Below are 26875 nucleotides of genomic sequence, written 5' to 3'. Positions count from 1 at the left end.
GGAAAGGGACCAATGGGTACCTGAGGTTCTCCTTGAGATCTTACCATATTCTGGGACTAAGCAAGAACTGAGTCAGTCTCCAGCCTAGGTCAGAGGAAATCTTCAGCATGTGTTGACGACTGAACCTGTGAAAGTGGCATAAATGGGGGCATTAGTGTCAGCCTCATTTTAGAAACCATCACCACTGCGTATGTATCACACAGCTTTGAGTCTCTGCTTTAAGTAAACGAAAACCAAGGCAGCAATTATCCAGCCTTCCAGCTAACCTGGGGCTGCCGGCATGGGGTCTGTGGAGCACCACAGTGGAGAAGAGCTGTCGTACAGCAGTAATCCAGCAGGCCTGTCTAGACGTGCTTGATTTTAAGCTGCAACTTCTAGGCCAGATGGGTTTTTAACACATCATATTGGTCTCTGCCTTTGTGCCGTCTTGTAAGTAGCACTCAGTGCTGCTGCATCAAATAATTTGAGTCACAATCTTCTAAGCCTGAGGTATGGGGGGTAGGGGGCATGGGCAGAGAGAAAAGCTCTTTGAGAAGGTAGTCCCCCCAGTTTTAAGCATGTAACTTTACAAGTAACCCCCTGAGGGTTCTCCTCCAGCCAGAGGCAAAGGCTCTCCCGGAGAGCAATGCAGGGGAGCAACCGTCACGGATAACCACGCAGCCTGCCTTGGGGGTTCAGGCCGGGCAGGAGCAGTTGGTTTCCACGGCTGCAGGAGCCAGCAGAGTTCAGCCCCGTCATTGCAAGTTCTGCCTTAGAACAGAAGTGCTACAGTGTGGGTTTGCAGCAGGTACCAGCTGCTCTGTGAAGGGGCAGCAGTGCCTGCACGGAGAGAAGCGTTGTTAGCGCGGGTGGACCTGCCTGTTCCTGCCAACCAGGAATGTGCAGCCTTGCAGCCGCCATGCATGCTGGCTCAGCTCCTGTCTCTTTCTCTCGCTAGCGATGTGGCTGTGTCCTTGACCAGCTTTCCTGCCCAGTGAGCACAGCCTTCACAATGTTTTTTCCAAGCTGCCTATTACACCTCGGTCAGCTGCCAGCAGCAGGTGTCTCCAGGCTCTCCCATACCTGGATGTTCCTCTCCCTCCCCACTCCAAGCTTCAATTTAGAAAAAAGAAAAAAAAAAAAAAAAAAAAAAAGAAAAAAAAAAGGAAGGTATTTGCTGATGAAGGCTCTGGCAGCTGCTCACTGTACTCATCAAAGAAAAGGAAGTGTCAATTATTTCCTTGTACAAACTGTTTCTGTAATCAAAGCACCCTGCAGTTCAGCTGTGAATGCCGATTCCCTCCCAGCCGACACGCTGCCCATGGGAGCACCGAGCAGGAGGGCAGCTGGCTGCCCACACCCGCATCAGTTTCTGCTTCCAGGGACACTCGTACCTCTGTTTGCCTTGTGACATTCATCACTCCCTCACGGAGTGAGGACAGAGACGGGGCAGGCTGCTGCAGGCATGTTCACACTCGAGTCTACGCCATCGACTCAAAGCCCAGCAAGTTACCCACAAACAAGCACGAACACCTCCTGCCCCCATCCTCACAGCATCTTGCCAAACCTGGAGGCTGGGAGAGGGGGGAACGGAATCGTCTTTTTACAGGGAAGCATCCCTCCCATCCCCCCCATTTGCTGTGGTAAAGCTCTCGGCAGGCAAACAGGGAAAAAAATCACCCATGGCCTACCTGCAGCATCCCAGTGAAAGCTGGAGAGAGCTCTTCCCAAGGACCTCCCAGGCTCTGGGACTCTGTGGCTCACAGCCCCGCTCACAGGGGCTCAGACTGGGTGGCAACACGGGAAGCCATATGCAAACATGCCACCAGGGAACACATGCCAAGAAAAGAAGAAAGCATTTTTGTGCTGTGATTTTTTCCAGTGCTGGCAGTCATAATTTTGCAGTTTTGGGGTTTGTTTTTTTTTTTTAAACACCGATAGATACAACATTTCCTGGAGAAGCTTCTCTTACCTCCTAAAACAATAAACATTACAAACTAGGAAACAGAGCTAAAAAATCAAGCAGATCTTTGCCCTTCATAAGCCATCTCCCATCTACCTCTCTTGTAACCTAGCCTTAAGACTGTCTTCACCAAAACCTAAACCATATTCCTTTTTTCAGTTACAGTTATATTCCTGAAAGCAACGAAGGTGTTTAAAACTATCTATTTTAATGACACTACCCAAACAAGTCCATTAACTGTAGCAAACCAAGCGCATCAGAAACCCCCACCGAACCACCTGGCGAGAGCGCCCAGTACCACGGGCGGGCTGAGACGCCAGCTCCCAGCCACCGCACACCAGCACAGCCCCTGCAGCCCTGCAGCAGCTGATGCTCTCATCCATCACTTCTGTTTTGTTCATCTCAGCATGCTGTCCTCCCCTCCAGATTTTGTACAGAAAAATACAAAGAACACAGAAACACAGTTTAGCTTGCTGACATAATGCCCATATTTAATCTTTTAAAACAAGAACAAAATCAAGAATAAAATCAAGAATAAAAATTTCATTTAAGTCATACAGTACACTAATCTTTCAGCGATGACCCAGTCTACAGTACTCAAATGTCTGGCATGAAGTCTATTATCTCAGCGTTTAACAAGTGTATAACCAGTGACACAGTAAAAGAAGAGCTCACAATACACAGCTAACACAATGAGTTCAGATTTTCTTCCAAGAGTCCAGCTAGGGTTTGTAATACGTGGGTCACTTTTGAACCGTACTTTAATCAACTTTTTTGTTCAGTCAATCCGTTTGGGGCTTTTTTTTTCTGTTATATGAGTTTTTCCATTATGTACAGGAAGATTATTTCAAATGAAATTGCACAAGTTACAATATCTATCTATAGGCATACATGGTCAATCTAACTAAAAATTTAATAAGCAGTAATTACTCAGTCCTGGTTATACATTCCTAAAGGCTTAATAATACAGTTTTAAGAAGGAAAAAAAAAAAATAAAAATCAAACCAAACCAAAACACAACAAAACACAGTTGTAGGGTGGCAATCTCTGCAAGAAGCCTCCTTCCCTTCCAAAACAACCAAGGGTTAACTGTACTTTCCACATTTGAAATGGGGTCTACAAAGAAGTCATTCCAGCCCCTAAATAATACAAAACGTGACTGTGTCCTTTCTAAAGTCTGAATGGTTCAATGCATAATTCAGTGAAGCTCTCAAACAAATAATACTGGTAGGATGCAGACTGTTAACAGAAATTAGGACAATATGCCCCGACAGCACATTTGGATGGCAAAACTGTACGTTAAGGGGCCATTATCCAGTGGTTAAAGTAGCTCAAAGCAGGAGGACAGCTCTCCCTGCAGCAGCTGTGGAGGAAAGGGTGGGCTCTTCTGCTCCTCAACCAAGGCTAAAGGTGAATTTTCCCCAGCTCTTACTCAAGCATCTGCCCCCTTCTGCTCCTGCCCCCCCGGCCAGCACTCCCTACCGCTTTCCGAGGGGAAATTCCCAGCGCCGAGGTGACCGGAGCTGTGGCAGGGTGCAAGCCTCCCCTGCCCTGCCCAGCTGGCAGTGCTCAGGGGCAGGCACCAGGGCTCCGTCCGCTCGCTGCTGCGCCAGAGCCATGGCTGCACGGCCAGGAGCAGCGATGCGGCCCGGTGGCTTTCTGGCTCCTCAGCTACCGCGTACAGCTAAATGCGGTAACAAAGGGAGTCAGCGCTAGAGACTCAGAGGGCTACCTCCCAGGAAAGCTAACTAAACACAAGGGTAATGGAGCATCTTCTTCCCACATAAGCAAAACATAAACATAACTAACTAACAAAACTGCTTTGACTTTTTTTATCTCTCTTTTCTGATGCCAGGCCCTGCTACAAATGGAGAAAACCCATAGAAAGCTGCTTTTCTAGATGGAAAAGCAGCAGAATCTTAAGCCTTAAGGATCTGCTTTGTAATTTGCTACTGGCATAAACAACAAAAAATGTCCCATTTGTTTGGTTTTTGTGGTGTTTTTTTTTTTAAGAAAAAAAATCCAGACCATCCAGTGCACCTTCTCTGCGCATACACACACACGCACATGCACCGATGGAGAGCTCCAGAAGAACAGGCATGGGAACCACAAAGCCCAAATTGTGAAAAGACATGGGGAATCTCACATTTCTGTTTTCAATTCTCATTTAGCAATGAAGCAGCGAGATGATGTATTGCAAGAAATAAACTGTCACAGAACACACATACACCCAAACGCAACCATGGATACATTTTTCCCATTATTTTTCTTTTTCCTGATAGATGCTGTTATTTATCAGATAGTTTCTTTCTGGCTGTGCTGAAGTTTCTGAAGAGCATCTGGTGCTTCTTTAACCTTTACCAGAACGTAAGAACCTCAGTGGCAGCAGACAATCAATTCTATTAGTGCCACAACCAACCATGTCCACCTGAGATTCTCTACGAACCCCTTCTAGAAGTTGAATCTGACCCTGCCCCTTTGGTGCCACTCTGGTGGGGTTTTTAAATTAACAAACACAGCATATTAATGCAAATTTGATGTTTTCTAAAAATTAGAAATGCTCATATAATTAGTTCAGCAATATGCAAAGTGCATCTATTTGGTTCTTTCCATAGATCACCTTCTCTTGTAAGTTTAAATTCCTTCACAGTTTAAAATATTGTGAAGAAATTATATGTATACTTTATGTATAGAACTATTTATATACATACACATATATACACACAACTCTGTACTTTATATAGCCATAAACACTCATTACTTAACTATTTATATTATATACACATGGCATGAACACACGCTCAGTGAAGAGTTGGTGCAAGCTGAAATCATTCCATTGGGTTTAATGGAATAACAACAGTGAAACCATGAGTGAGTTATCAAGAGACACAGACATACATCTATTAGATACGTGAAAGACCAATTAAATCAGCTCTTCCATTTTCCCATTAGCACAGGATTGTTCCCACCCCATTCCATGCTCCATATGCATATACACAGCTATTTTGTGTTCCGTTTACATGAGAGGGCAGCAGTGGTTCTTTTTCCTAAATGAAGGAACAGTCCATATTTATTCAGGCTCATCACAACCTCTTCTGCAGCAGTGCAGCACAGCTGGGTCTGGAGGTCTTGGAGGACTCCAAACACTGTGCTGCCGTTAGCTGAAAGCACCTGCTGAAGCGTTATTGCATGGTTATGGAACAGCTATCAATTGTTCACAGTCTGTGAACTCTCTCTCTCTCCAACAAGTGGTACAACTGTATAAATACATATTTTAGCACAAAACAGTTTAACACCAGGCAAGTCCAAGTCCAAATGAGATCTAAAGGCCTATGGGTGAACTTTAAAGGCCAAGAGTTCTTCAGAGTGCATGTTGTTTAAGGAACGCAAGTCAGGTAATTTCAAAAGAAGTTTTGTGAAAATAGAGGCTTCATTTGGGTGATTTTTCATGATTAAGGTCCTTAATGCACGGATTAGTGTTTCCTGAAGTGCCTCCACAGAATTGACATTTTCTATTCCGGAGCGATCTAAAGATAAGGGGGGGGGACATGACAAAACACACAAACAGAATAAAAGAACGAGAGGGGTAGGGAGGGGGGGAGAAGAAAAAAAAAAAAAGAAAAAAAAAAGCTGAACAGATGTACTTTGCAACATAAAGCCGCTAGAAAAATCACTCATTGATGTAACAAGCACAAGAAAAATTAAAATATTTATGCTAGAAATTTCAAACCCACATATCAAAAGTCTTTCAAACATTATTTAGCATCAGCTTTGCAAAGTGTTAAGCTCGTGCCAAACTGGCAGCATTCAAACACCTTTTCTGTAATCACTTACCCACGTTTCCAGAAAAGGACAGGTTGAAGCACACACTTAAGTATTTTGCTGAATCACAACTTGCAACACAAGGAGAGAGATAGGGCACACAGAAATAAGAATTTCAAACATTTCTCAAGGCTGGACACAGAGCCCTAAACTTAAACTGGAGGTTCATGTTTGAGGAGGAAATCCCACTCCGGGCCAGCCACACTTGTATCTGCACAGTGGGAGCCCCAGGGGCTAAGGGAGTATAAGCCCTGACACGACTGAGCACTATTTCTGAGCGCGTTCTGAAGCACTTACAAAATGAAACACAATGCACCCAAAAATTCCCAACTGAGGAAGAGAAGCAGAATTTCAACATCAAGAAAAATATTATGCTTTGACATACCGCATTCGCCCCACACCCGGAAGCATCTCTTTCAAGAGAGCTGTATTTAAGAACATTCCTGTTGTCCTTAGGTGGAACATAAGCAAGCAGCTTAAAAGGATGAATTTTTAAGCACAACATCTCACCTAATAACCATGCACAGTAGCTGGTTTTTTCCAAGCTGTAGCCTCTCTTCTTAAACACTATGTAAATTCAGCAGGGCACACACATACACGAGTGACGGACATGAACAGAAATGTGCTTTGATGTGTGCATGTACTTAAGCACTTTGCAGAACTGGGACACGGAATGACAACAGCTTTCTGGAGTAACACTGAGTCACATCACAGAGTCAGAGGGGGAATCCGTCCCTTATGCTGCCAGTGTCAATCCAATTTGACTTCTCAGGTGAAAAGCCTAGGAAGTCCTCCTGGACTGTTCAGTGCAGTTCCCTACTGCTATGGGGCAAAATTATGACATAATTCACTTAAGGATCCATTTTGAAGCAGTTAACGTGTTTAGTTCCTTTAGATTGTTCCAGAACCACCTCCTCTAACGATCGGGAACTTCGATTAATATCAAATTATGTTTATTAGCACATACTCCAGTCTTCTGTGAAGACTGTCCATTAGGTTTGATAGCTGTTCTCCAAGATGGCACAAGTGAAGAGATGCCTCCCCACCTTTATTTGTGAAGATATCTATCTCACTTGCCCTCCTGCTTTACAGAGCCTTTAGGTTTGCTCTATCCTGAGCAGGGATGATGACATTTGCACAGAATATGCCAGCTGAGGTTTCTCAAGAGCTCTGTACAATACTGCCTTGCCTCTGAAGGCAGAAGAATGCAGTCCAGTCTTCCCTGGCTGCCTCGGGTGAGTTACTGTAGTCTCTTCTCTTGGATTAGTCCAAGTCTTTCCCCTCTTAGTCTACTTCCAGTTGCTTCCAGTGGCCAGCAGTTTTTGCTAGTACTACCCCAATAAGACAGAATAATAGCGGGTGTGTATTTTATATTCTTCTACAAAACATCACCTTCAGTTAAGTCTTCACTTGGTCTCTATAGACCTGCACGAACCACATTCATACAGCTTTGCTTCCACCTTGCTTCTTCCTTCATCAGTGCCTTCATCAGACCCATCTTGCCACCATCCCTCCATCTTCAACACATCCAGCTAACCGAAGCCAGAGGTGAAACATTCTTTTACTTTGTGAATGTAATTCCTCAGCACCACCAGAAACACTCCCACATTCTCACTGTATAGCCCTGCTTTTTCTTTCTTTGCCATATGACACCACAACAAGATGTACACAGTTACACTCATTCCTTGCTACTACCCCTGCACATTCTAAACATCCCTCCTAAGAATGGTTATTTGTCCAGTGTTATGTGGAATTGTTTCTGACAAGTGTTCCCCCACTAGCACTGTTTAGAGACAAATACTGCTTTTCTTTTTCCACAGGCGTTTTTAAATTTTAAGCAACTGAAAGTCTTTTAAAAAGATTCTTAACTAGTGCAGCATGGTATTTTATATTCTGGATCACTTCATTAGGATTCAGTAGTCACACACTGTGGTGTCTGCTTCTGGAACCGATGTAAATCTTCACTACTCCTTCCTTTCAGTCTCCTCTTCAATAGCATTCATTCCAAGGTGAAGAAGTCTTAATGGCCTTGTTCTTCCACCTTCACTTCTTCCAGTTAGGGCATCTTTTGCCTTTGTCTGCATCTCCACTCTCTCAGATGGTGTTCCTCAACTCTTCCTCCTTCTCTAACTGAGTTCCGCTTCCACCTGGGAAATGACTCTCTGGGTCACACTCCTCCTTGAGGGGTGGGGTGCAGGTGATCTGCTCCCAAGATCTGTTAATCAACAGGCAGCCACAATCCTTCAGTTCTGCAGGCACCTTCGCTTCCTGGCAAGCCCTCACACTGCAAGCATCTTCCCCAGGAGCTCTGCTGGGGGTCCTTCTGTTCTTCTTGGGTACCGCTCAAGCGTGAAGCTTGCTGGCTTACTTGTGCAAGTAACAGCTGCAGTATTTCAGTTCAGTTGCAAGTTACAGAGTGAAGTTCATCTGAAAATTGCTGGACTTACAGTGACCGCCAAGGTTACTGTTGTGTCTGGAACACAGTACAAATGCAACTTTGGGCCCAAACGTTAAAAGATTTATGAAATTGCACTTTATAAAACCCTAGAAGTATTTTGTGAAGATGTCCGGGAAGGCTGTGATCAGATGCAGATCAGATCACAAGGTAGCAAAGACAGGTAGCAATAATGTCCAAAGCTATGATCTGAAAAATCCTCAGCAGCTCCAAGTCTGAATACCAAACACTTCTCTTTTTGTCCTGTTGCATGGCTCTGACACTACGTGCTCTACAGTTACATACCATCCCCAGGGCTAAGCCCTACTGGGAGCTAGCAACAGCACGGAGCAGCACCTAAAAGGCTGGGGAGGGGGGGAGGCGGTGGCATTGTGCTAGAAGCACATTTAACAAAACAGATACAGCCACTAACATTCAAAACAGGTGGCACAGACTGTGATATTCTAGGGCCCAAGAGCTGAGCGAGAAAGCAAGGAGAGCGGCTGTAGCCTAGTTATGACTGCACAAGGAAGAGGCCTGGTTCTCAGTCCTTATTTTAACGGTTATCTACAGTTCTCATCAATTTAGTTTTTGAAAGATAAAATTTGTAGAACTGAGTCTGGAAAAGCAACTAAAATCCCAGGTTTCTCTCTGCTACCTGAAAATTTTCACTAACAGACTGCAGTGCCATGCTTCCTTCATGCTGCCATTCGTTCTGGCTTTTGAAGCTTGCAGTCTCTGTACCACCCTCTGCTCATTACCACTGCTTGCCAGCCGAAGAGGCTACCTACAGCTGCCCCATCACATTTCAGTAAGGCCATGCACAAAGCCATTAGACTGAACTGTCCTACCTTGTTTACAGAGGCTTCACCTCCCTGGTAAGAAAGATGTAGGTCTAAACCACTTATGTGGAAGAGATGCACTGGTTCAAGAAGTGAGTGGCCCCCAAATGCCGGCTTGTTGTGTAAGCAGGCACTACTAGCATTTGTGCTAGCCACCTTTAGAGAGCTCCTTACCCAGCAAGCAGGGATTCTGCATCTTGTATTCCAGGCATTATATGCAGAGCTAATGTGCCTAATTTGAGGCTTTAGATAATACTACAGAAGTAGGTGCTTAATCCTTCTTTGAATCTGGGCCAGGGTGTTCTGTGTATCCAGGGACTGAAACAAGATACGAGGCTGGTGAAGATGTTAGTGGATTGGCAGACCTTTAGCAGTAAGAAGTCACGATGCAGATGAATAGGGCTTTCTTGCTGACATAGGCAGAGATCAAACTGTTGGATTTAGACTTGAGTAAGACACGCAACAGACTTCAATGACAATACTTGGAAGTAAAAATACCACCTTATCCCAAGACTTAGGCTGTGCAAATCAGGAGTAATTTCATTGATGCTGTCCTGTGAAACCTAGATGAGTCAGACAAACAGCTTCTAAACAGCTATTGGGCAGCTATGAGATATATTTTTGCATTCTATAGAAAGTAGTAGGAAAATAAAAACCATTGTCACATTTTTCCAAAAGGCGGCATTAGAAAAAGCAGGTATGTAAAACAAGTAAATTACAGGCTGCTAGTAGCTTAAGACCTACTAAATTGCACTTCAACACGAAATAATAGGGTATACATTTTACAGAAATCTTTTCGTACAGAGCTATATTCAAACTTTGGCAAAGCTGCAAGTTAACTTTCTGTTCTTACCGGCAGATACCAGGACAACCGCTGTAAACAAACTCATTTCCTCATCACTAAGTTGCAGGGCATTTAGTTTTTCACTAAATTCAAACATTGAGTTGAGCAGATCACCAGCTCCCATTGAATGCAAGTCGTCCACACTGTACTTCTTTCCACTCAGGAAGGTGACGGTACGTTCCTTTGCATCAAACAAAGACGCAAACCGTACCATTAAAACCTGGTGAAAGAAAACAAAACAAAACCAAACCAGGTTAATATAGGTGGATTTCTAGAAAGGCCAAAGAAACAAGTTAACCCTTTTAATGTCATTCAAACTGTCTCATTAACCACTGCACAAACATTCTATACAGAAACTGTCAGCATGCTACCGAGCTGTAAAAATCAGTGCAAGCTCTGGCCCAGTAGCTGGAGAAACAAACAAGTGAAAAAGGTAGTGAGTGGATGCAGGGGAGGGGCTACCGCACATGAAAAGGAAGAAAATTAAAATTTAAGCCTCAGACAGCCTGAGCCACAAAGACAATGCCATTCGTAAATATGCCAGTAAGACAACTTGTTTAAGCCACTGAACAGCCAAAGGCATACAGAGCATTAAAAGAAACGTTTTCTTGGCCGCACTTGCGAAGAGCAAAAAGAAGGTATTGAACCAGATTCTCACTTGGCATCAACTGGAGCAGCTCCATTGGAACAATGCGGACTTACGCCACCTGATGATGCGGCCCTTTAGGCATTCTCTGGGAAAGTACCATGCCACATCTCTATACCCACAGGAATGTTAATGAGCTCTGGTAGAAAGGAGCCACGTGTACAGCCTCCAAAAGGCTAGAGAAGCAGGGCTTGGAACCACACCTGGTCTGTAGCTGCAGCTGGGAATACCCCTTTGGTATAAGCACCTGGGCTGGAGCAGTTGACACGTACTGAACTTACCCCTCTGGGCTGAAATTTCTCCTGTGGCTTCTCAGTCGTACTGTGAAATGTTTCCCTCTGGAATGGCTTGTAAAGTTTCATTTGCTCATGTTCAACAACCTGATTTACATTTTCAAGGTTTAAGTTGCACAGAACAGCCTTCTTATTTGGAGAAAATTAACCAACTGGCATTGGTTAGAACTTCAGACTTGCTGTAATCTCTTCGTGTGACAGTCAGCTCTTCCCACTTACCCTACATAACTCCATTAATTTAAATGTTTACTACAGATGAGAGGAGAACCAGATTTTCTGCAAAGACTAGTGCCTTTGACAAGCTTAATAAAGGAGGGTTCAAGAAAAAAATGAAAACGTTTGAGAATTCAAACACCACTCATGCATGTTACAATGACTTGCTTGTAAGTTTTAACAGCCAAATGGCACGCAGCGATCTCGATGGACACATGAGCACTATGTATTATTCACCTTTGTCAGCCAAGCTGTATGCCCTTTCACTACATCTACAGAGTGCAGAAACCTAGGTGCAGAAGCCCTCAGAACACAACAAGAAGAGAAAGGGCAGACACACAAAGCTGAACTCATGCATTAGCACAGACCCACCAGGTACTCAACAACCTTTCACTTCAAAATAGCATTCCCCTTACAGAACTGGGCTTTAGAAACATGAACTTACATAACGAACAACCAGTATGAATGCTGGTATTCAAAACTGAAGCCCATGAAGCTGTGTTGACTTATGCTAAGGTAAAGACCTTGCCTATAGATTTCAACGTCACCATTCTAACCCATGGAAGAACAGTTTAGACTATGGCATAGCACATGACTGATTCATCCCATTTCACTTGAAGCCAGACTCCTATTTGTGCATGCTGAGGATATACCTGATCAACCCTGCCACCCGATCAGAGCAATAGAAACACATAAAAACCTCCACAGAGGCAACCGCTTGCTCACTTCCCTACCACCTGCACCCAAATAACCAAGTTCGTGAGTCTGTGGAGAGACTGAGCCACTACCCCAACGAATCCAAGGGCTTTGTTAGCTCTACCATCAACTATATTTGGACTGGGGGCTTGTGGAGGTGGGGAAGGACCTGCTCAAATCCAGGAGTTCTTTATTTTAGGCTCACTGCTGTTTCTGAGCTGGCTCCCATAAAAGCCATGTAAATGCCACCACAATATACCGAGCGCCCCAATACTCCCAGTTCCAAGAAGACTTTTTACCTCACATGAGTATGAATATATAGAGCTATGCTGCTGCTTCACCAACATTGTCTCCATGCATCTTCTTACCCCCAGACAAGCACTCCTTCAATATGAGCTGCTGGTAAGCACAGTTTCAAGACAGCCACACACTGGTGCCCAAGGGAGCCGTAACAGGCTCGGAGGTAGTACTTTTACTGAGGTTCTTCTATTAACAGGCGGATGTTGGGATATCCTAATTCAGTTATCCAGAAGACAGAAATGACCTTGTATGCATCAGCTTTTCAAGATGCTTTTGCCTCTATTGCAATCATTTCATTAATACTATTGGGGGGGGGTGTCCCCCCCCCACTGCTCTCCAACATTTTTTATTGGTTCTTTTCTGTTATTAAAATGCCACACAGGCCTTTAACTACAGGTAGAAGCTCACTAACCCAAATCATTAATGTTTCTTATTTATAAGTGAATAGGGATAAGCACGCAGCCACACATTATTATTGATTTCCCTGGATATAGAAACCTCCTTATCAGCAGTGCTTGTAACTGGCAAAAAGGCATACCAACAAAGCTTGAGAAAAGCCTGAAGTGAAGAAAGGCCAAGCCAAAACATTTTACTTGCAAAACATGAATGTCTGGCTTTACATTATAGGAACAGTTCAAGGTGGTTTTTCCATTCTCCTTGAGGGCACTGGACAGTATACCACTTTGCAGAGGAAGGAACCAACATTTTTGTGTAATGTGAACAGCAATGTAAGAGGCTGTAGCTAAAGAAGTGAAAATACAGCCCTTAAGTTACCAAAGTTGTAGATGAATATCAAAAGGTCAAGAATAACAGCAAAAAAAATACATGACAGCAAAATGGAAGAAACAAAGAAAACTGTCATGCTCCAGACACCAAGTCTTCCAGTACAACTTGTGCCTTTCAACCCAACAATTACACATTTTAGAACCAGGCTGTATAAATGCAGATAAAAGACCTGAAACATTACACAAGACATGTCAGGTAAATATGAAATCCAGCACCCTCTTCAATAAGAATAAATCAAACAAGAGCAAAAGTATTGCCAACCCTGCCCTCCCCAGAAAAGCACAGTAACATTGAATACTTGAGACTTCAGCTCCTCTGGCCTTCTATGTTTAAACTTCACACTTGAATACTTTTAAAATGTGCATGGTCTCCAATAGAGATACAAGAGTCTGGAAGAGCGACTGAAACCTGAAGTAAAGGTCCCCTCTGGTGAAGGTCACTAACAGCACCAAGCTCTCCGGTATCATTTCCAAATTAACACCACTAATCCACATGTGTGTCATGACTGCAAGTGGACCATGAGGGCCCGGTGGGCTTCATCTACAGTACATCAGGCTGCAGCTGGCACACGGTATCTACAGAGCTGCAGCAGCACGGCTAGTTATCAGTGTCACTGCATTGGAGATAGAGACTTCAGCAACCTGCAGCTGCCACCAAAGGCTAGTGGTGACTGGTCGGGATGGATGCTCTGGCTTTGGCAGAAGGACATACAGAGCAATAAACACATTCCTCTACAAAACTGGTACGTCAATAGACAGCTTTCTAAATTACCCACCTTTCTGGATGCAGTATGCTTCTTTCCAGGCTAAGCAAAGGTAGCTATCACAGTACCCGCTGCTACACGAAACCAAGAAACTCCTTAAGAGTCATTTATTAATGCTCAGGGAAGAGGGAAGGGTAGACTGGCTTACCACTTTTGAGCTGGCTGTACAAGGGACAGCTCAACAAGATCTGACCAAACAGAAGCACCGGACACCATCAGCTTAAGGAAAGCTTAGAGCTAGCATACATGAACAAGCTGGTTTTGCCTGCTATAACCCAGTTTGTTTATTTTTGTTCTTAAGGGGGTCAGACTGATGCAAAGCTTGTCAGGTCCACAATATACACACAGAGGTCTCACCTCAAAGGTCCCAGCCTTCAGAAGATTAACCTGGTCATGTTGGGAGAGATCTCGGAAACCTGGGATGCGCTTGGCAAACTCCACCACTTCCTTCACCGCAGGGGTAAAACTCAGGGAAAACTCTTCCCAGACTTCATGGCCAGACTTGTTTGGGTCCACATGGGGAGTCTTACTCATTGGGCAGACCTGATGTTTACAAAACATACACAAAAAATAACTCTTAAAGACACCCTTCCAAATACTGACAAATACTTCAAAGAACCATGTTTATTCTTCAAGAAAACTTTGCAATAATGATGCACAGAGGAAAAAAAAAAAAAAAAAAAAAAGAATCAGTATTCCTCAGTCAATTCCCAAAGCAACTGGATTTTCCCCCTTCCCTTTAAAACAAAAAACCAGCAAAAAATCCATGGCAATCCATCAGTAATCTGTTTCTAGATTTGCTGACCTTGGAGACTCCAACACTGTTTACAACAAAAGACTTGAGAGAACCCAGGTTATGCTATTCTTCCTTGATCTCAACTCATGCCTGACAACTGGATTTCTCTTGTGTTACCCCTGTAATTTCACAATTAATCATGATTTCACAATCAATCAATTTTAATTCCACAGTCACTTCTACATTAATTCTCATAGATCTTCCTTGCTTTGCAGGCAACTAAAGTGATTCAGTCAAGGTGACAAAGGTACTAACGTCAGAGCAAGGGGCCAAGCCTTGGTTTCCTGAGCCACACATTTACACCCTCATTACTGGGACAACCTTCCTCTCCTATGTGTTTGCTTTTATTTGTATCACTGAAGAAGGACCACCAAGGAACTGGTATTCCAATTTTGCTCAGTCACAAGATGACAAAATGCTCTTTTTTATACAAACATGCAGCAATTTTTTACAGGAACATCTGAATCCACTACAATGAGATCAGACTTATCAGTCAAGGCAGACTGCCAGTGAATTCCTTTTGTAAAACCCAACCAGACACTCTTGAGATACTTTCAGTTCTGCTTTCTAAAATTTACATCTTTTAATGACATTTAAACCTTTTAATATTCACTTCAGCTGTCATCACCAAGGACAAGAATTCCTTTAAGTATTCCTCACAAGTATACTAAATAGTGCAGGTAATCCTGCGTAACGTCAGCAAAGCAAAGAGAAAACAGTGAAATGAATTAGTAATTCCTCAGAGCTATGTTGCTTTTGCAGAGCAACTTGAATCTGATAATTGCCTAGGAATTCTCTGTGTGGAAGGTCCCAAGATTACAAGAATATCTTCAAGAATTACATTACAAGAATATATTATACAGGTATATATATACATGCATGCATGCGTGTGTGTGTGTACTTGGCAACAGCCAGGGAAAACAAGGTGGAGGCAGATACAAATTTCTATGGGTTCCCCCCCCCCCCCGCCCCAAATCCCAGTTTGTAACTGGGCAGTCAATATGCAGAAAGGTCTCCCCTTTCTCTCTCCCCATCAGACAAGGAATGGAATTGTAGATTTCTTGGTTCAGCTGTGAATCACATCACCATTTGGGTGTCTGAGGACAACACCCAAAACCAAATGATTGCATGTGGGGTAGAGGAGGACCCTTTCCATAAACTGAAAATCATGACATATTTTGGCAAAAGGAAATGTTTAGGCACACAACTAGAAGCATGGCAGAAACCAATCACTGCTCTATCTATGATATTGCAACAGTTCACATATGCATTGTTAAAAATACAGCACTCCAAAAAATAAGGAATCTCTGGTTCAGCACCCCACTCTAAACGGGACACAGCACCTCAACTTCTCATCCTAGATTGTTTACCCTAAACCCCCAGCACTGAGTCCCAAAGGGAAACTGCCACTTTCCCCCCACTGTGTATTATGTCCAAGCTGTCTTGAGAGACCTCTTCCCAAGATCATAGGATCACAGAGTATCTCAAGTTGGAAGAGACCCATAAGGACCCATCACTCCCTGGTCCTTGCAGGACTATCTAAAACAAAACCGTACGACCAAAAGCATCATCCAGACACTCCTTGAATGCTGATAGCCACTAGCTCTCTTTAGAGGAACTTCTTCAGGAATGACCTGTTCTGCTTTTCTGGTTGGGGGGTATTGACAAAAAAAACCAAACCCCTGAACATCTGTCTCCACACTGCTTCAGAGCCTAGTTACACTCCCTTATGGCTACCGACTCATTTTAGTCGGATCCTGATCTCATTGACTTCTCGGGAGTGCCAAGAATGCTGTTGTAGTGACTTCACATACTTTCCCTGCAAGGAATAAAGGTTGGGAGTTACTACTATTTGTCATGGTATAGTGCCCAGAGTCTGCAATTAAGGTCAGAGCCTGCTAGGGATGGCATGGTTCACATATGCAGTAGCTGAAGGAGGAGGGAGAAAAAAAACAAACCCCAAACAAAAAAAATTTAAAAAAAAAAATCCAGCATCAAAATAAATAGCCTTCATGTGGATACTTTCAGGGGTCTTCAAGAACCTATGAAGAATCTGTACAAACTATGAGGAAGAAAAACACCAGCAGCTCCAAGTACACCAGAAAGGTCAGAGGCTTGTGCTTCTCGACAGGAGCACAGGATGAGAATGAGGATGTTATGTTCCCTCATCCCAGGCGGTTCCAGTGATAAAGAGAAGGACAATCTATTTTAAGGGGCTTACAGAACCGGTTGCCTGAATGGCAGAGGAACAGCAGGTGCAAGGCAAATGGGAGGGACCTGTTAAGGGGAAAAAAAAAAAAAAAGAAAACAAAAAAAACCAACCACAAACCAACCCAACCCAGAACCCACATGCAAGAAAACAGGAAGCATCCTTTTTAAGAATTCAGTGAGAAAATGCTCTAGCAAAGTCATCCAAGTTACCAAGAAGTGTGTTTAGAGCCTCACTTGTGTAAGTACTACAGAAAAGACCTTGAACTTCTCTCAAGTGGTTTAGCTGTGCATCTTCCTCCTGCCTCTGTTCCAATCTGAACACGTTCTAGGGGAGAAGGATGCATAGCCTGGGGGTGCCATTGAGCCTGTATTTTACACTGCCTGTAACAGAACCACCCTATCCCCATAAAAACCAAACCAAACAAAAACAAAAAACAAAACAAAGCTTACCCAGCAAGACAGGTTTTAGAACACACTAATAAGGCATGCAGACTGGTTTAAAATCCTAGCCCTGAGGTGCCACCCCAGACATTTGCTCTAAATACCTTTAAGGAAAATACAGCATATCCAACTGTGTAGTCTATTTTAAAGTGAAGTCTTCAAGAGGATTGAGTAAAGAAAGGAATTTATAAACTCCTAACATCTATTTTCTTTTTTAACTCAAGCCAGTTAAAAAGCCCGTGAGTTTGTTCTCTTCAACCAATGTTCTTTGACACTAGCCTACTTTGTTTACTAAATACCAAGCCAAGAAACTCCATCACTTACACGATTTCAAATCCTCAGCGCAACCTGAGCCACTATTCTCCTTCATCACGACCCGTGCTATCAAACTTGTGTCACTATTTTAAGTTTCAGCGTTGCGCCAGCTGTGTGCAGCTTCACTGACTAAAGAGGCACAGCTGGATCACACCCATCACTAAGACTTTCACCAAGTAAAATTAAACAATGAATATCAATATACCAGATGCATTCTTCCTCCAGTGCTGCAAGAATAAGTGGCATTCTTGTTTGGAGAAAAGCCGTCTTCTGGGATCCTATCACACAGCTGCTGAGTATAACCACTCGTGAAGTTCATACAGTGGCCGTTTGTAAAACACATGGTGTGCCCACTTGGATAATGCACTGCGCTTCTCCCTTTGTACTGTCCACCAGCAAGGTGCTGCTCACTTTCAGGGTACTGAGGACCACTGAGCCCACTAACACGGTGCTCGCTGCTCAAGATGTACTGCTCAGTGTTCTTTGACACTCTCTCCCCAGTCTGGGACTGCATCATCTCTGCTGGGTTTTGGGACTGTTCTTGGTTGTACATGAAAGTGTCTTTGTGGGCCCTAGTGACCATACCAATCACTTCTTCCTTAGCCATGTCAGTGCCAGGAGGGGGAGAAGGGCTTTTGATGGTCTCCCGCTCTTGTTTGGGCTTGGAGGAAAGGTCTTCTTGAGGTGCTTGATCTTGAAGTTCTGTTAATGCTTCATTGGGTAAGTGACCGCTGAACTGACTGTTCATCATAGTTTTCATGGCACTCTGCATTTCAATCAGCATCCTCTGTTTTTCACGTTTGGGAATGCGACCAAATCGAACAGCTACCAAGGTGGAGAAATGAAAAGCGGTGGGAAGAAAAAGAAAAACAGTCAATCCTGAAAGCGGTCGCACGCGCACACACACAGAATACACATTGCTACCAAAAATCTTGCCTTTTAACAGAATACTAACTGCTCTCACCAATACTACAGCAGGGGTATTACCAGTGAAATCAAGGAACAAACTGGGCATAGGATAGGCGTGAGATATGAAACGTATGCTGTTGTTCACAGTACACAGTCTCTAAAGCCTTTTCCCCTTTTGCTACAAACCTGGCCATGGACTATACCAGGGGTCCTCACATTTTTTAACCAGGGGGCCGGCGCGTGGATGCAGTGGCAGGCAGTCATCTGCGGCTGCTTGGTTTCCCCCCCCAACCCCCGGCAGAGGCGGGGGGGGGAGGCGGGGCGGGGGCGTCTGTCAATACCCGGGGCTGGATTGAGGACCCTGGGGGGCCGTATCCAGCCTGCGGGCCGTAGTTTGAGGACCCCTGGACTATACACACAGGTGAATTAGTTAATTGTCGGGTTTTAAGATTGGATCAATTAAATCAGTTCAACTTTGTGAACTGACAATTAGCTGAATATAAACATGGTTCATATCATAGAAGTCCTACACAACAGCTCCTCATGGACCTATTATATAACCTGGCAAAACGGTTAAGAGAATCAATGCTGAATGCAGCTTACCTTGGCAAATTTTCCTGATAACTTTGCCTCGACAAGGACATTTTCTGCTGGCAAAGGGATGGGCATCATTGCGGCTGTAGCGCTTCTGATCCTGTCCTAGGGAATCTACAACTACCTCTACTACCCTGTTCAACCACAGCCTTACAAGGGCTTATAACCAGTTTCGACTGATGTAATTACGTTCATGCAGTAGCCCATCATTAATGTAACTAAGTCTGTTTCATTAAAGCAGGTGTAACCTTATGCACAAACAAGCGCCTAGGGGATGAAATAACTCCTATGCATGACAAGAACTCGGAACAATTATTTAAAATAAGTTTTAACACTCCACCCACTAAATTATTAACAGCCCCGGATTCCTAGTTATTGTGAAATAAACACCCAGAGAAAATTAAAAAGTGAAACAGAAGGAAGAGTTCTGGTTTGTGACAGTAAGTCGCAGCAGACTGATGAACTATACCTTCAGCATTACATTTTTAAAAAGTCACCAAGGAGTGGACAGCCAGCAAGGTGGACAGAGACACAGCTCAACATTACCCTTTCCTCCCTGCCTTCCCTCTCCTTCCAAGAAAAGGAAAGGAGGCAGATATATCCTCACCCCATGCACCCAAACCTAACTGTTTACGCTCTATAATGATTAGTCTAAGGCTATCGGCTTGAGCAGAATTCCATTTCATTGAAAAAGCAACAGTTACAAAACAAAGAAGAGTTTTGTTCCGATTCATGCAGGATACAGCTATAAATATTAACTCATTAAAACAAAACTGAGACTTGTTATAACCATTCCTCTAAGAGACCACTGCAGTGCCTCCCGCTGCATTAGCCTCCAGAGACGGACAGCTCTGTGGCCAGTATTACATTACCAGTTCAGAAGAGTCACAGAGCTAGAAGGCAAGCTGATCTAAATGCTCTTGGACAGGGAACCTGTCCCTGACAAAAGGGCTGGCTGCATTTTTTGCCATTAAGACCCTTAGCAATCAGTGTTGAGGTGGGCAGCAGACTTCCTCTCAGAGGATCACTGCTCAGTAGAGGAACATACCATCTCTTGACATCCCAACTGACAGGCATTTTTTGAAACGACACTGCTGGCATCTGTTCCTATTCATTCTCATTATAGAGCAGTTGTTATTCTTCAAGCACTTCTTATACTGGATGTTTTGCTGAATGCTCCTTCTGAAAAAACCCTGCAAACAAACAAGAAACCACAGCAACTATTATTACAGCATATATTATATCCTGCCAAGGTTCACCTCTCTGCAAGCACAGAAAACCCCACTGCATCTCATCAGCTTCTTCAGAGCCATCAGCCCCAAGTGATTTTAAAGAGCTTGCTACTCCTCATGACTTACTTCCCCATTGTGCGTGATCTGTGTATAACGCAGACTAGTTATGATTTCTAATTATAGAAGATGCTAAGTTGTTCCTTGCATAGTCAGCACCTAAGAGCAGAATACCTCCAGTATTATTTCTATCACTGTACTGACAGTTCCTAAGATACACCCTCAATCTCCGGTGACATCAAGTGCAAACATGAAAGTCAAAATCAGATCTTTTGACTTCAATCTCCAGTTTGGCAACAAAACCATACTGTTGCACCATATGACCTCCAAAGGTGGCTCTTTCACATAACCCTTAAGCCGATAAACTCCTTCACATAAGGTAAGATTTGCAGTGTTACAGTATCAGAAAATACAGCTCTACTGATGCACGAACACCCAAGCACCCAGCTCTGGCTTTCCCTGTGGTAAAGCATTGCTCTTCCAAAGCTGTTTTGCTCTGCGTTCCAGCCCTGGTGACAACTCACACCTACTATCTCTTAATGCAATTAACATTTGCATGTCTTGCGTTACATGGTCCTTACCACCTCTGTCTCCAGTTCTCATTCTCTGCCATGCACTCCAGGTCAGGCAGGATTGGACATGGGGCGAGAACAGAAAGTACTGCAGAGTTCGAAAAATGCTGTGGATTGCTAAGTGGTCTGCCTTTTCCTACAACTTATACATTGTCTGAAATCTATCAGATTTAAGTTTGAACAGAGAAGCGTACCGCTACTTTTTCAGCAGTATCACCCCTTTTCCTCTATGGGGAGAACTCGAGCATTTCACCAGCAGAAGGGTAAGCAGAAATACAGCTCACCTTGCAGCCTTCACAGGCATGAACACCATAATGAAATCCTGAAGCGACATCTCCACAGACTTTACAAAGAAGAACCATGCCATTAAATTCTAGAATCAGAACAGAAAAGTCAGGGATATAGAAAACCAGTGACAACTGCAGGAACATGTTTCCAGCTTTTAAAACCTGGACTGAAAGCAATATACATCAGGTCAGCTCAACATCCAAAATACACAGCAAAGGAACAGACAAGAAGAATGCACAAAACCCCTGAACAGTTCAGAAGGTACCAGTGCAAGGGAGGGGGTAAAAAAATGTGAAGCACTCAACAGAATAGCGAGAAAGCATATATTCACTGGACTTTCAGTCACAGTAGCATTATACTCAACTGTAGAAAAAGAAAGTCTGCTTGCATTTATGCACTTTTAAAAGTAGCATTTAGTTAACTAGGCCACGAAGTTTGGGCTCTATTTTTTTTCTTTCCATCAGGACAAGTAAGCCCTTATAAAGGCTACAGTTTCCCCAACAGAGAATAAGCATCTTTTCTTAAAAACAGAACTACTGGACACTTTATTTTCTTATGCATTGTAAACAAGCCATACACTCTACCTATTTGATGAAAGTTTCAGACTCAGCCACATCTACATATGTACAGACTACTCATTTCAGTGTATATCCAGAATGGCACACTTGCACACCTGAACTTGGAAATACCTTCTCAACACTGTAAATATGCTCATGGTGTGGCTTTTTTTAAGTTTTTGCCCACGTATTTTACTTCAGCTTGTCAACAAGCGTTTTTTGCAAGTCCCAAGTGCTGATCTACCATTGGTTTCACTGAAGTCAATGGGAATTTTACCAGTGACTTCAGTAACCACAAAGTTACCTCAACAGTGAGTAACACAGACAGCTGGAAATACTCCCACAGAATCATATTCTACGAGAAAAGTAGATTATTTGACATTTGGGTTTCATTTATAAAGAGGAACTAAAACTCTTATTTTTTGTAAAGTTTTGAAAAAGAACCAAACCACAAAAATTTTAGTTTGCTCTTTTCTTTTTTTCTTTTTTATTTTTTTTAAACAGAGCTAGTACTGAGCTAAAAATGTTATCTATCTACCTATACATCTGAACAGTTTACAACAGGTTTCATCCTCAGGAACCCCTGCCCTGATACCAAAAACCTAGATGCAAGCAAATTTCTAAGAGGAAGTAAAGGTTCTTACTACAAACTTAAGGTAAGAGCTCTTACAATTTTTTTTAAAAAAAAAACTTTTAAGATAGAACTGTGAGATACTAATTCTAGCTTCATAACAATTCAAAATGATAAAACAATTCTGCCAATAGAAGAATGCAGCCTTCAAAAGACTAGTCTGAATTCCAGCTGTTTGTTGAAACACTCATTCCAGTACCCAGTTTGATTCCTGCCCTTCCAAAACTGTTCAAATGTAGTTCTTTATCGTTGATCTTCTCTGATTACCAAAAAAAAGTGCAAGAAAACAGCTGGAGCTGGATTGTTACATGCATTTTAAAATGCTATCCTTTAGTTCCCGCTTATGAATACTTCAGTTTTAATATCCACAAATAAAGACTTAGAAACAAAAAGATAAAAATCCCAGCTACAGCTATGTAAATATAATATAATGGTTTTGTTTTGTTTATTTTGTTTCTCAAAGAAATGTGGGGGGATGAAAGGTGGAGGGGTAGGGAAGAGAGTATGAAAAAACAGAGAAACGAGATTTGCAAGACAGCTCCATAAATACTCCTAAAGGCAACTTCTGATTACTATTACCTTTACTTCACTGCATCTTTTTAACCATGTGTTGGATTTTTATGAAGATCAGTTTTCACTAGTGAAAATGTGAAGTAAATCTGGACTGTATTTATGGACTGTTTGAAGTTAACAGCAACGGGACCTCCCCTCTATTAGCATTTGTATGGCAATACCATATGTATTACCACGCATATAATGCAAAAAAATTAAAATGGAGGCTTTGCTACGTGCCTTCGCAGCAAGCCACGCGGAGGACCTGGTTGTAAATATAAAAAGGGGAAAAATGGTGGTTTCAGGAACCGGCACCAAACATACTTGTGACTCCATTATGGCCTTTTGTCAAACCAGCAACACTCGACTGGTTTGTTTTAATAGTCTCCTCCAGCCGATCACTCTTCGGTGCCCCATCAGAGCCCTCGCTGCTCCGGCCGTTGCAGCCACTCTCTGAAGAGGAGCTGTTTGGAGAAGATGGTACAGGAGAAGAGGATGACTGGAAACCGCTGTCTGAGCTCTCGCTGTGACATGAGGCTGGGCTAGATGCCGAGCTTGAAGAGCTGATGTAAGCTATCACACCCCCTAAGGCAAGAAAAAAAGGCAGCACGTAGTGACATAACAAGCAGACATGCACCGCTGCCATGTGAGCCACGCCATGACCCAGCACACCAGACCCAGCCATCACGTGTTCCTGGGCACACTCCTTTCCCTCCCTCGCTTAAGCTTCCTTCTCTCCATTCATTTTCAACGGCTGACCTCCCAGTCTGCCCCATCCCCTTCTCCCATCTTAACAGCCTCCTCTGATCCAAGTCAAGATGAGCTGGCAGAACCAAAAGATGGAGCAACGAGCCATGGTGCTGGCAGGATGGGGCAGTGGGGAAAGGGCACAGGGCAGCCCAGGGAGGGTTTCCCTGGCCACCCTCTGAGCAGAGCTCGCCTGGAGCCACAGCAAAGACAGGATCTTACAGCGCTGTGGAGCCAGAATGCAAACAAGCTAGGTTAGGGACAGAAATAGGGCAGACAGAAAGACTTCATGCAGGCTACGCGCCAAAGGCACAGAAAGGAAGGGCTGGGAGATGCTCACGATGCAGAAGGGAAGGGGGCAAGGGAAAGAAATAGCGCTGCAGCCTGGTTAGCCTACTGAATGCCATTTGTCCAACTACAAGCCTTTGTAGCATTTCTAGCAGCACCTAAACTCTGACTGCCGGGCTGCTACATGCAAACAGTCTCTGTCCTGCCGCATCGCACAATTTGACACACTTGAGAATCCCTCAGATGAAACAGCTTTTTGCCCTCAGGCAGACCTGGGAGCAGTTCTGGCTTTTCACAGGCTCCTTTTTCTTGCTTGTAAGCCAGAGAAATTGTTTTCACTTTGTTTGACTCCAAGACTCAGCATTTCAAAAGTTAATATAAAAGCATCTGATATTTCATACCAAAATTTCAACAACAAAAGCCACGCAACTGTTTAAGGAAATTACTCTCTGCATCTTTGCTGTTTTATGCCTGTATTGCTCTGTAGAGTCTCTTCACTCAGGACATTGCAACAAGGAACTCCAAACACCAGTAAGAATTAAAAACTTTTTAAAGGGCTGTGCCCTGGCTTCCTCTGGAGGAAAAAAGCATTGGTGTCTGTCGAGTCCTCTGTCAACTGAGGAGCTGGCATAGCAGATTGGGGCTGTAGCCCCTTAGATCAGCCATGGTCTCCTCACAGTAAAAGGCAGTGGTGTTATACAACCCTGGAAATATCACTGCTTGCAGGTAGGAATTCTGACTTAGAAAATGTCTTCACCTTTATCAGCTATAACAGTCCTCTCAGCATTTCTGCAGCATCTTTACTGGCCCATTTGTTCTTTAACATTTCATTTTTTTCTACCAAGGAAACTCCCACCAGCCCCTTAAGGAGCATGCAGCCGAGGAGTCCCCAGCAGAGCTGCTGCGGAGCAGAAGTCAGACCAAGCGGCTGCACAACATATGCGCTACAACACATACTGCTTCTCACATTCCTGCACACCGGTGCCCCTACACCCCACCACTGCGCTTGTTCCTGCACATTTATTTTTTTTTTTTTTTAAAGAAATCCTCCGTGCAGCATAGCACGCGTTCAGGATCCGTGCTCTGGGGAAAGGAGGATTGCAAGGGGTACATGAGTGCAGCAACAGCATGAGAAAAAGCCATCATCAAACACCCGTGGGCTAGTGTAAGACGCCACCGATTTGACAAAGGTCCTGCAATCCCCTGGCGCCGCACGTGCCTCTGCCAGGTGCCAGGCCAAAGCTCACAGTCCACCTGGTCCACAGGAGGCACGGAGCTCCTCAGCAGGCGCCATCCTTATCTGCAAGGGGCAGAGCAGGGCACGCAGACATGGCCCTGCGGGGAACTCCACGTTTCGCCAGGCTGCCACCTCACCCCGCTATCTCTAAGCTCTGCCTCATAAAAAGAGATGCTCTTTTCCCTCAAATGTAACACCGATGTCATAGGAGGGCATGGAAAGAGTATGTCTACGGGGGTTTTCACCCCTTGCCTTTTGAAAGGCTGAGGAGCTCCAGAGGGCTGGGCTGCTCCCATACCCTGGGGAGCTCAGCAGTCCTGTCTGTGCCATAGCCAACATCCCTAATATTTTTGTTATTTTAGAAGTTACATCTCCCTACGAACCCTATTTTTGCTCGATCAGCAGCCAGGAGTCAGATCTCGTGCACCGCACCGGGTGACACCTCGAAACAAAGAGCACCGCCATCCCCGCGCACCCACACGCCCCCCGCACCCCACGGGGCACCCCGATGCCCGGCGGGTGAGGCAGCCCCGGCTCCATACACCGGCGGGGCTGCGCTCGGGGGGCCCGGCGGAGGGTGGCACAACCAGCCCTTCTGGCCACGCCGAGCCCGCCGCGGCCGCACGGGGTTCGGAGCCGCGGGCCCCGGGGCTGTGCTGGGGGGCGGGGGGGGGTGCGTACCGCGCCGGTGCTTCACGTACACAGCGACGCAGGGAGCCCTATGGCCGCCGGGGCGGTAAGGGGGCGGTGAGCGGCTACGCGGCTCGTCCGTTCACCGGGCCCCGAGGACGCTGCTGCGGCTGCCGCCGCAGCCGGGGCGCCCCCGGCCGCCCCCGCCGACCAAGGAGGGAGGGGAGCGGGCAGCGGGAGCGGGGCCGGCGCTGCGGCAATGCCCGCCGTCACGCGGCGCCGGGCCGCAGAGGGCCTGCCCTGCCCCCGGACGCCCCCTCCCCGTTACACAACGCCACCCCCACGCACCGGGCCGGCCCACGTGCGGGCCCCGCGCCCCCCGCCGCACGGCGCCGAAGGCCGCCAACTCCCCCCCACCACCACCGCCGCCAAACCCCGCGCTCCTCCGCGGCCTACGCGCTGCGGGGGCGGGGCCGCCGGCGCCGCGGGGGCGGGGCCGCCGGCGCCGCAGCGGCGCGGCCCCCACGTGTCCCGGGCGCGCCCCGCCGCCGCCGCCCCGAATGTAGGTCACCAAAACAGCGGCCGCCCGCCCGCCTCACGTGTCCGCGCCGCCAGCCGCCCCGCGCCGCCGCCCCGGCACTATTATGCAATCCGCGCGTCACCGCCCCGCACGGCCAATGGGCGCGCACGCCGCGCGGAACGTAAACACAGGGCGCACATGGCTCGCCCGGCGGGTCCATGTGAGGCAGCGCGCGGCCGTCCGGGCCACCGGCGGGGCCGGGGCCGGGCAACGCCGCCGCCCGCCGCGCTCCCCCCGCGCCGCGCCGCCCCAGCCGGCCCCGCCCGCACCCCCTCCCCCAGCCCGGCCCGCCACGGCGACCCCGCAGAGCCCCTCCCGCCCGCGGCCCGCCGCGGCCGGCCCGCCGCTTACCCGCGCAGACTTCCATGGCGGCCTCCTCCCGCAGGGGCAGGGGCGGCGCCGCGCTGGGGTCCGCCGGGCTCGGCACAGCTGGGTTGCCCTGGGCTGGGCTCGGCTCCGCTCGGCACGGCTCGGTCGCTCTCTCTCTGCCCAGCTCCGTCCCCGCCGCAGCCCTACATGCGGGCGGGAGGCGGCCGCGCTGTCGCCTGTCAGAGCGGCGGCTGCCCGTCCCCGCCGCGGCACCCTCCCCTTTACAACAAAAGCGATCGGGAGCCGCGCAGAGTGCGGCACCGCCGGCCGGCCGCCCCGCCCCGCCCC

The 26875-nt window shown here is 45.8% G+C and overlaps 1 protein-coding gene across 3 annotated transcripts; it reads right to left on the bottom strand.

Moving 5' to 3' along the window:
• Positions 1–2406: 2406 nt before the first annotated feature.
• On the bottom strand, positions 2407–26875 carry NR1D2 (nuclear receptor subfamily 1 group D member 2). 3 transcript variants are annotated; one of them, XM_055804986.1, is made up of 8 exons: positions 26570–26875; positions 23061–23321; positions 20993–21081; positions 19896–20040; positions 17550–18169; positions 13939–14124; positions 9894–10104; positions 2407–5469 (listed from the first exon to the last, which is right to left on the bottom strand). In XM_055804986.1, exons 1-8 carry the CDS (start codon positions 26583–26585, stop codon positions 5273–5275), a joined length of 1725 nt encoding a protein of 574 aa, XP_055660961.1. In that variant the 5' UTR covers positions 26586–26875; the 3' UTR covers positions 2407–5272. The 3 variants fall into 3 exon arrangements, with proteins under 3 accessions (XP_055660961.1, XP_055660960.1, XP_005234730.3); XM_055804985.1 differs by lacking the exon at positions 26570–26875 and adding an exon at positions 26210–26393; XM_005234673.4 differs by lacking the exon at positions 26570–26875 and having other exon boundaries at positions 23061–25377.

The sequence above is a fragment of the Falco peregrinus genome, chromosome 5, assembly GCF_023634155.1.
Source record: "Falco peregrinus isolate bFalPer1 chromosome 5, bFalPer1.pri, whole genome shotgun sequence".
Classification (NCBI taxonomy): Eukaryota; Metazoa; Chordata; class Aves; order Falconiformes; family Falconidae; genus Falco; species Falco peregrinus.
The sequence above is the reverse complement of the archived record's forward strand: the minus strand, read 5'-3'. Positions and strand labels throughout refer to the sequence as shown.

What these genes read in the sequence shown, in the direction of transcription:
- NR1D2 (XM_055804985.1), bottom strand. Translation starts at nt 26,378, where the DNA reads ATGGACCCGCCGGGCGAGCCATGTGCGCCCTGTGTTTACGTTCCGCGC. An exon ending in TGAAGGCTGGGACCTTTGAG is followed by an intron (nt 10,105 to 13,938) that starts GTGAGACCTCTG and finishes TTCTTTCACCAG; the next exon opens with GTTTTAATGGTACGGTTTGC. An exon ending in GGTTGTCCTGGTATCTGCCG is followed by an intron (nt 5,470 to 9,893) that starts GTAAGAACAGAA and finishes CCTTATCTTTAG; the next exon opens with ATCGCTCCGGAATAGAAAAT.